At 41.9% G+C, this 10,495-nt stretch overlaps 1 protein-coding gene across 1 annotated transcript in view; it reads right to left on the bottom strand.

Annotated features, from left to right (window-relative positions):
• Window positions 1-1,906: 1,906 nt before the first annotated feature.
• dll4 (delta-like 4 (Drosophila)) overlaps window positions 1,907-10,495 on the bottom strand; it is a gene marked incomplete in the record, with an annotated part of 11,696 nt that continues 3,107 nt past the window's right edge. The window contains 8 exon segments of the mRNA XM_014009944.1: window positions 1,907-3,139; window positions 3,605-3,713; window positions 3,996-4,719; window positions 5,188-5,407; window positions 5,508-5,677; window positions 5,889-6,019; window positions 6,990-7,050; window positions 9,667-9,927. Of these exon segments, the coding sequence (XP_013865398.1) occupies window positions 3,134-3,139; window positions 3,605-3,713; window positions 3,996-4,719; window positions 5,188-5,407; window positions 5,508-5,677; window positions 5,889-6,019; window positions 6,990-7,050; window positions 9,667-9,927 (1,682 nt within the window).

Genomic DNA, 10,495 nt, shown 5'->3' with positions numbered 1-10,495 from the left:
TTTCAAAACTACAGCCCTTTAAGAAGAATCTTGTCTGCCATCTGCTGGACACTTTCGGTTGTGCTCATATTTAGACGTCCTATTTTGCAAATGCTGCCTTTTTGAAATTTGGTATGCTTGTTTGTCTTTGTGTCTATGCTGTAATAATAATGATGTGATTGTGATGCTGTAATTCTGAGTGTTTTATGCGCTGCAGAACAGGAACCTGCTGTAAAACAGCAATTATGCTGAGTCAGGCTTGATTTTTAATAATCTTTTCCTGTTGAACCAATAAATCAAATCAAATCAATTTTATGAACTTTTACACTGTTAGAACTTTGTCAATACATGATAATGTATATAGAAATCAGTGGTAGCAGTGAGCTGTGGAACGCTTCTGGTGAAGCCTGGGGTCAATTTATTATTGTTTTTAAAAATTTTTTGCAATGACATTAGTTTAGTTTGATGTTTTCTCAACCAAACAATGCCTATGTTATTAAGATTTTAAGATGCAAATGTTGAGTTATCAAAGCTGCTGAATACATCAGTCTACTTGTTTGGCATGTCTGGTCACACTGCAAAAAATATGCATCTAACCAAGTTTTAAAATCTTATATCCAGCCAAAAAGTCTTTTTGATCTTGTTTTGAGACTTATTTACTAAAAAACAACTGTTTGTGTAAGAATAATCTTGTTTTCAGAATGTGTAAGATTATTTGTCTTGTTAGCATGAAAATTTGACTCAAATAAAGTCAAAATTTCTGCCAATGGAGTAAGAAAATTTTACTTGGTAAGATTCTTGAAATACTTGATTTGACTCAATTTTTTCTTATTTCAAGAATCTTAACAAGTAAAATTTTCTTACTTCATTGGCAGAAATTTTTGACTTAATTTGAGTCAAATTTTCAGACTGACAAGACAAATAATCTTACACATTCTGAAAACAAGATGATTATTCTTACACAATCAGTTCTTGATTAGAAAATCAGTCTCAAAACAAGATCAAAAAGATTTTTTTGGCTGGATATAAGATTTTAAAACTTGGTAAGATGGACAGTTTTTGCAGTGCAGTCCAAAAGTTTACTCATTAAGTCGAGGAAAACAACGGTAAACTAAACAGTATCGTGCAAAAATGTAGATGTTTAGCTTACATAGTGCTTATTTAGTGTTCTTTTACACAGATATGGCATTTTTGAGAAAGAGCAGGTTTGTAAGCACTAACAAAAACAATAATAGAGAAAGCATGGTTTGGCTAGCTATTAGCTTAGCCTGGAGGGAAAAAAAAATCATGTTTTGTGATTCATCTCACCAGTTTCTAACTATAAAGGACTCTTTCTTTCAGATGGCAGCAATCCAAGTTAGAAGTGGGTCTGTTCAGGCTAGCCTTTAGCCTTTAGCATGCAAGTGGATGTACTTACAAAGTAAACTCCAATTCTCAAAAATCTTATAGTGGGTCATGCAAGTTTTCTTATTTTAATCTTTATATTTTGCTCAATTTCAGATAAAATGTTTATTTTATTTATTTTAATCAAATTATTACAAGGTTCCTATGGGAATAGTCTGAACTATAAAACCTACAGCTAGCTCTTGCTAACAGCGCTTAGAACACTTTGATGGAAATAAACATTKAATGCCAAACTGACAGGTGTGTAAAACTTTCTAAAACAGTGTTTGCGTGAGCTGCTAAAAATCTTTTGAGATTGGAGTTGTTTTAGGGCAACAATCCATGTTGGTTTTGACCTCAGCTGGATTAGCTGTTAGCTTGTCCATCCTCTCAGATTAAAACTCCGCTTTTTCCAAACTGAAGCCTTTAAAAAACACCTTCACATCTTGTACAATAAAAATATTCATTAGGTTTCCACCTAACTTCAAAGTGGTGGAAATATCCTTTTGAAGAAGCTAAAAAAAAGAAAACAAGACACATATGATTGTTGTTTGCTGTCATGGTCATTATTTAAAAACACATCAAAAATAATTTTCTTTTTTTTTTTCTTTTTCCAATTTACTTGACAAACAGTTACCATGGAAGATGTATTCTTCAGAAGTTTGGTCCTTATAAATATGCATTATATACAAAATAATATTATAAAACATATAAAGAACAGTGTCATATTTAAATTAAACTCTGGAAATAATCAATAAAAAACATTACATTATTGGTTCTTCTGCTTTTGAGATTCATTATAGGCAGGCAGTGGTGTGACAGTCTTCCTCATTGTTTAGTTTTTGTCTCTGTTCGTTGCATAAAAAAATTACTTTCCTATGCGCACGTTTTCTTGGATTGTCCTGGCACTGCACTGACAATTACTGGACTCCTGCAGCTTCTCTCTTGAAATCCCCGTTGATTAAAAAGCATTTTCCCACCCCTASTGTGTTTTTATCTTTTCCTCCTTCGTTTTCGTCTTGTAGTGCAAATGAACCGAGGACAGACAAGGGCACAAATTTAACTTCAAACACCCCTTCTTTTAAGGCTTCGAGTGAATTTTGGGCTGCATACAATCACCACCCTTTTACGCTGACCAAAACCAACCAGTCACTTTCACACGACTGACGGCAGAAGATCACTTTTGGACAATCGTCAGTTGTTTTTTTTTTTCCCGGAGTTGCTGAAGTTGGATTGTGACAGCGGGGGGCGAGTTCACTCCTTTGGACCCTGAGTCTTGCATAGCAGGCAAAGCTGGCAGGAGTGAATGTTGCGGGGTGGGTGATTTGTAGGGGGATCAAATCTTAGGCACCATTTTTCGCTGATTGGTTGGCTCTTAGAGTCATCGTGATTATCAAACAAGGCTGGGTCAGATACGAGGGGGGCAAATAATCCACCGTCGCCTCCTTTGACCGTCCAAGATGGCCGAGTCTGTCGACAAGCACTTTGCTGATGTTCTGTCTGTCGCTGGAAAAGGTCCTTCTCTGTACATGCTTTGCATACAAACGCTTGGACAATATAAAAACTGATCGGTCCTCCTGTCCTTTATGTGTCTTTTATTCCAGAGCAGAAGACTCTGCCCTTTCCAGTTCTTTAAGTGTTCCAGAGCAGCGGCAAACTTCTTCAAACAATCTCCAGTCTCTTTTCAGCATTTGTAAACAATCCAGAATATTAGATTCTGCCTCGATTGTGTCTCAGTCCTCCATTCAAACCTTTCTGACCCTTTCATAGTTCATACCTGTGGAGGAAAAAAAAGGGGAAAAAATGGAGTAAAACCAAATGCGAAAAAAAACATCAGATTTTTCAAGCACTTTTCAGCTTTATTAGCTCATTAGCTACGCCCTATGTAGTAAACCTGGAAATAATAAAAACAATAAAACATTTCAACTAAACACCTCTACAGAGAAACAAAGTGCCTTTGAGACCAAACAAAGCCAAACATGTGTGAGAAATCCTTATAAACTAGGGTTTTAGGTCATCTTACGGCCAAGATAAAGAGTAGTCAGCATAACTTACAGAAACTAATAAAGCATATAAAACGGGATTTTCCCCACTTTAGATGTAAAATCACAGAATAAAATTCTTCTACAAAGAGCAACAACCCATTTGGGGAATAACACAAATGGGGCGATGTAATACATTGGAAACAAATTATCCAAGGAAATGCAGATAAAGCTGTTGTTGATTCTTTTATTTGGCTTACCTCGGTTGCTATGACGCATTCCCTCCTCTCCTCTGCTATAACGAATACCGACTGGTACATAGAGTCTCTTGAGGGACATATCGTAGATATCCTACACTCTGGCTTTTCACTGCAAACACAAACCACACGTTGTGTTACTTCAAGCTAAAAATCCCACAGAGGGGCTGTGCACTGCACGCATACACATGGAGCAGGGTATGCGAGATTTCCACACTTGTAAAACCAAATTGGAAGGTTCAAACTAAACCACTGAGTGACTCTCGTTAACATTCCTACTCAGTAAGGCTCCATTTATACTGGTATGTATTTAGGGAACAAGTGGAAATTTCAAAAATACCAAAGTAAACATAACCAGAGCAAGAGTGAATGGTATTWTGGAAGTTTCTCTTACCTGTACATTCTACTCAAAGGCATTTTATCTTCTAAACACTTGTCATAAATAAGACTTTTATCCTCTTGCGACTTTTCATCCTTGAACTCTTTTGATTTAGAGTTGTAAAAGTCCAAGTGATAGTTTTTATGGATAAAGTTCGATTTCTCTGTATCACAGTCCACCTCCAGGCTAAGCTTCTGGTTAGTGTTTTTCAGCTGGGATGTTGGGATCAAGTTATCCCCCTGAACTTTGGACAAATTGTTCATAGTCTTCGTTTCCCCTCGTTGCCTTCGCGCCTGCCGGTGGATGTGCCGCAAAGCCAGGCCCACCATGCACAACAGCACAAGCAGCGCCATCAGACCCACGGCCAGCGAGACGGCCGCCCACTGGAAGCCGTCGTCTCCCGGTGGGCTGAAGGTGGCAAAGGATTCGCACCGCGCCCCGGTGAAGCCCGAGGGGCAAACGCAGGACGCCGGAGTCTTGCCCGGCCCGCCGCCTCCAGTGCAACTGCCCCCGTTGAGGCAGGGTTGAAGAGAACACTCGTCCAGGACTCTGTCGCAGTTGCGTCCACCGTATCCCGCTGGACAAGCGCAGAAGTAGTCGTTTATCCGGTCTTGGCAGGTGCCTCCGTTGAGGCAGGGGTTCCCGGCGCACTCGTTGATGTTTATTTCGCAGCGCGGTCCAGCGAATCCTGCTCGGCAGCTGCACATGCGCATGCCTCCTTGGAGGAGACACAGACCGCCTACAGGGGAGGAGATGGGAGAGTGAGTGTCGACAAAGGCTGATTGTGAAAAATCATTTTGAGGCATTTCAAAACGAGAGAAAACACGATCCCGACGAAACCTCCCATGAGGCCCCATTGGGTTCACACATCCCCGTCAAATTTAGTGCGACCGCAACACTGTGTATTGTTCTCTCAACAGAACAATCTTCGAGCTCCCAGTGTTTACAAGGAGACAGAAACTGAACCGCGCTTGTGTACTTGCCCCCCTTTCATCAACAACTGCAGCGAGCTGTGGTGGCATTTACAGGCTGCTGCTCGAAGCTGCTGAATGTTTACACGGAGGACAATAGGCACCAAGTTCCCAACAATTCCTGTTGTTCCACACCGCTTCCAGTTGTAGGAATTTGAAAGGAGGGGAGGGGGAAGGAGGGGAAGTTCGGAAAGGAATAGCGGGGCGGGTTGCAAAAGAGGAGAGGAAGACCGTACCATTAGCGCAGGGAAGCGACGTGCACTTGTCCATCCTCTTCTCACAGTTGAGTCCGGTGTAGCCAGGGGGACACTCGCACATGTAACTGCGACCATTGTCTTTCTCCCAGCATTTACCACTGTGGAAACACGGAGAGTCGGCGCATGTCAGCAGGTTGTGTTCGCAGTGGGAGCCTTCGAAACCTTGGGGACATGTGCACATATAGCCGCTGTCCAAGTTCTTTGGAAAAACAACAAAAGACCAAAAGTGAGCCAGGGGAAAGGGGAAAAAAAAGAAACAGAAATCACCAAGTATACATGTCACAGCATAGTCTACTTACTGTGCAGATCCCTCCGTTCCTGCAGGGATTGCTGTCGCACTCCTGCATCTCCAGCTCACAGTTGACCCCCGTGAATCCAGGCAGGCACGTGCACGTGTAGCTCCCTTGGCCAGTGTTCATGCAGGTGGCGCCGTTCAAACAGGGACGGTGATGCGTGCAGAAGTTCAGATCTGGAGGCGGAGACGAAACGTTTGTTTACCAGGTGCCTGAAGGCTGCTCTGGATGTGTGTGTGTGTGTGCAAATCTACAAATACCACTTCAGAGGAAACCTAATTTACTAATGCTTTCAAGTTAATTCAAACAAAAACAGAGCAGAGGTAATATGAGAGGCTCTCTTTAAAAAAAACGAACAGCAGCAGTGGTCCAAGTGGTGTGGTGTACCTTGGTCACATAATAGGCCTCCCCAGCCCTCCTGGCAGTTACACTGCCACGGCAGCTGGCAGGTACCGTGCTTGCAGGCCGGGTACTTCTTACACTCATCACAGAAAGTGCCCTGCCAGCCTTCTCTGCATCTGAAAAGAGACGACATTCTTGATTACCCACTTTTTTCTTTTCTTTCTGTCGGTTTTGTCATAAGACGTGGACAGACCAAATAAAACTGAAACATTTCAGCTTTTTATTTGCATGTGAAGTCTCTTGACATTGATTGATTAAACGCACCCAACCACGCTTTAAAACTTTGGAATTTACCAATGATGATTTAAAGGAATCAGTGATCTGCCACGCAACATTAGTAGCTCCTTTAGCGGAAAATCACGCATTACGTGATATTTTAATTCATTACAGATATCTAAAAGAATATGTTACAAAGTAAAGTGAAATCAACCTTATTTTTCCATAAAAGTGGTATAAAATCTAATTAAACTTTTAGATAAACAATGGAATTTTGTATTTTTCTAACAGTTTTCTTTTAGACTTCTTGTGAGGATCAGTTTTTCCCCATTTTTCGACTTTATAGATCCAAACTAAGGTTAAAAAAGAGCCATGGGAGCAGCTTTACCATGTTTTGCATCTCGAGGATTTACCCCCCAATTTGGGTCAGTTTATGAGCTGTAAATGATGGATTTAACTCTAAAACGAGGGCATGCTGGACTTCACAAGGAATTTCTCCCAGCGAGCGGTTGAGTGTGTGAATTATTCTCGCCGGTGAGTGAGCAAAGGAACGAGAGGAGGCAGTGACAGGAAGGGAGCACGGGAAGGAGAGGGACGTTACTGAGTGATGCGGGGAAACCGGAGAGAGCGCGAACTGAAAATTTTTGTTGATTTTCTGTGAACTTCTGCCTCTCTCAATAGATTATACAAGCACAAAATCCATGGCAGCTGGTGATTTTAGAAACAACAAAGCTTTTGCAAAAGAGGCCAGTGTTTCTGCCTGTGGAGAGGCGTTCCACCTGAAGGCGACTCCGTTCTCATGCGCTCCTTGGTGCATACACACGCAACAGCCAACAAGTATTTCAACACTTCCTAATTATCGATACTTACACACACTCTCCGGGTTTGGAGCAGTTTCCATTCCTCTCGCTGCAACCGTCAAGACAAATGGCTGTAATAGAAAAGAAACACACAAAGTTAAGCCTCCTCTTTGCTGTTGGTGTTAATAAAGCTTTCCTGTCACTTTTGACATCTTTAAAACTTTCAAACTGTTAAAAATAACAGCCGGGAAAAAAAAAAAAAGTCAGATAATCCATTAATGCTTGGTAATARCGGCCAGGGCTAAAGAGCTTTTATTTTCTTGAAATAGCCAACTCTGAGCGTGAGTGCTGAAGTACATGAGGCCTTATAGTGTCTCAACTTCGGTCATTTGATCTGAACCTGTCAGCCACACCCCCCAGCTGCTCCCTGGGTGTGTGTGTGTGTGTGTGTTGGGAGTTTGTTTGTCCTGTTTTAAAGTGTACCGGTCCTGCATGACACTGATTCTCAGGACAACATATCAGGCAGGACTGACAGTAAGCGGACGCTTTAGTCCAGAACAGATGCTCGCTCTCAATAGCAGACAGCTGTCACCATTGTTGTTTGTGGTCGGCCGCAACCATATTTGCAGCTGCTACTACCGCACGCCCAACAATGGCAGTGTGTGTGTGTGTGTGTGTGTGTGTGTGGGTTGGGTGGGGGGGGGGGGTAAACATCGGTGGCGCGTGGCGGATAATAATGCCGCGATTAACCTTGGCGCGTGCAGTCGGCCGGACTCCTCCTGTCGGTGCCCGCGTGCGCCTCTCGTCCCCCTCCTCCCCACCTCCCCTCGCCTCCCCGSGTGTGTGGTGTGGATTATGTTACAGGGCACGCGCTTCCATGTAAGGAGAAAAAAAAAACGTTTACGTTTACCGGTATTTTAACTACTGTGAATATAATATTCACCTGTGCGAACTGAAAGAAATGCAGACTGGTTAAGTTAGCTCAATTAGCATAAACTTTAACGGCATAGCTAAAGTAACACCAGGTAAGTTTTTACCCCTGTGAACCAAAAATGGTTAGCTTGTCGCATTAGCTTAAATTTGTTAAGGTATTAATTAGCATAAACTTCAAAGTTATTGACCTTTTTTACAGTTATTAAAAGCTCAACATCAGTATTTTGCCATGCATTGTGTGTCTAGGTGTATTCAGTTGCATTTAGCAGCAGCAGCAGATTGTGTTGAATCGCTTCATCACAGTCTCCCATCCTGAGCAGCAAACTGGCGACAGTGGAGAGGAAAAACTCCCTTTTAACAAGAAGCATGCATATTTCCAGTTTCCACATAGTCTAAACAGTGTTAATGTTTACCCGTGTTTCACCAGTGCTCTGCAGTCATACTGACAAAATGCAACATTGCTCGTTGTGGACATTTGATCACAAAGTAAAATAACAATAAAATCAATTAAAGTTTATACATATGTTTGTTTATATAAGCATAGAAAAGCAGGTGCAAAAGACTAGAGGTGAATGGCGATGTTGACTACTATGAAGGCATGATAATGTGGTGTGCATGCACAATAATAACTTAAATCTGTGAAAGTAGGATAATTTACATGAACATTAATGTCATGATTGAGCTACAGAGGTAAATAATCACCTCTGAAATGAACACTGACAGGATGTTTTAGCCTTTCTTTCAGGAATAATTGGCCTTAATTTTAATGTCATAGTTAAGCTAAATTAATGAAAATATTCACCTGCAAACTAAAACAAATACTGACTTCTTATATGGCCTTTGCATCCGGATCAGTTAGTGTCAACTTCAACGCCACAGCTGAGCTGAAATTTACAGCATCGATGTAAAAATGGGCTTCGAAACGGCTTCAAAAACCGCCTCCYGAAATGTACCGACTGAACCCAAACGACCAGGCTTGTTCAGATTTATGCGTGGGAGCGTGGGAACCACGGGGAATTATGGTGTCTGAAAGATGCTCAATCTGTCTCTCGCATGTATATTTTCTGTAGTCACTAGTGATTGATGCGTGTATAATTGTGACACGTGAGCCCATCTGGTTAGAATTTGGTGCCACAGTCAAAATAGCACATGCCAGTTTTTCGCTTTCCCCACCACGTGACACGGATGACAGATCCTCCATCACCCGTGCGGTCCCAAATCCAGCACATGGTAACTATTACTCTCACGGTGCCTCCTTCCAATCTATTCTTTGATTAATTGGTATTTGGTGAGAGGGGGGGCCCTTTAGCGTGTAGTGGCGCCAAATGGCATCCAGCCTCATGTTAAAGCTTTCCAAATCAGAGCTGGTTCATCTATGATTTGSCCAAGTGGGTTTGCACCAGTATGATGTTATCGTTCCACACTGTCTGAGTGGTCACAAACCCGCAACCAATTACACAACCGAATTATATGACCTCGAGAGGCAAATATCAATAAAGAGCACATTCTGCACCAAAACAGCCTCTCAGACTTTAATATATCATTATGTTGAGTTTAACTGAAGCTGTAATGATGATGACATCCTAACCACCACCGATATCTTTAACTTCTCCTTTTAGGCACAACTCATAATAACTGGGCCAAACACAAATAATGGAGATGAGCTTTTCTGTGGTGAGAAGCCTTCATTAACTCCTTCTTGATGATAGATTTAGAACCAGCTCAAAGGCAGCAGTAAGGGATGGTGCGACCCGAGAAGCCCCCCAAAAAAGTCAACCTTCCAGGCGTGAGAACACAAAAGATTAGCTGCTTACGTTCTTCACAGTATTTCCCTTTCCAGCCAGGAAGACAGGAAAGCTGGCCGTCTCGGGTGCAGGTGTAGTGGCCAAAGCGGTCATCTCGGGGCGTGCATTTTTTGGAACAACTTTCGCCGTAGTAACTTTCGTTGCAGATGAACCGGTAGGAATATTTCAGYTCTGTCTGCTCTCCGGTTTGTGTGTCCTGGGACCAGTCGGTTCCTACGCCCAGCTGTCTTTGGATGGCAAAAAAGCTAATCATAAAGTCTGGGTTGTTATCTGAAGAAGAAAAAAAGAAGGGGAAAAAAATGTCAGAATGGATGCAGAAAGATAAAACCTCTTATCTTCTGGAATGATTGTGTTTTTATCGCAACAACTTGATCATAAAGGTCTCGTGGGTTCAAAAGTTGCCCCCCAGTATCCGAGCCGGGTCTCTTATCAAACCCCACACAAGCTAAGATGAAAGATGAACTAAGGTTGAAATTTCCTCTTTCTTCATCAAAAAAACATTCCCAGGCCCGGTTCCCCCCTCCTCCAAAAGGCCACAACAGACTAAGGTGTAAAATACAGGAAGGTGTAGTCAGGGGCTTTTGGCAGGCACTGTGTATTCTCACCAAAGCCCACAGCTCGTTCCCACGCCAAAAATAAACTATAGAGGAAGTTCAATTGTATTGGGTATAAGAATGAAAAAAAAAAAAGGTGTTCTGAAGTTCATAACAAAGGAATGAATAGGCGTGAAAATGGTCTGAGATCATCAACAGTTAGGATGGGAAACGCTAAATGAGACAAAATAACACTAAATAATTCAAAGTTATTGCTTTTTTAAATTTTATGTTTGGTCTAGCTG

Source organism: Austrofundulus limnaeus, unplaced genomic scaffold (assembly GCF_001266775.1).
Source record: "Austrofundulus limnaeus strain Quisiro unplaced genomic scaffold, Austrofundulus_limnaeus-1.0 Scaffold63, whole genome shotgun sequence".
NCBI classification, from domain to species: Eukaryota; Metazoa; Chordata; class Actinopteri; order Cyprinodontiformes; family Rivulidae; genus Austrofundulus; species Austrofundulus limnaeus.
The sequence above is the reverse complement of the archived record's forward strand: the minus strand, read 5'-3'. Positions and strand labels throughout refer to the sequence as shown.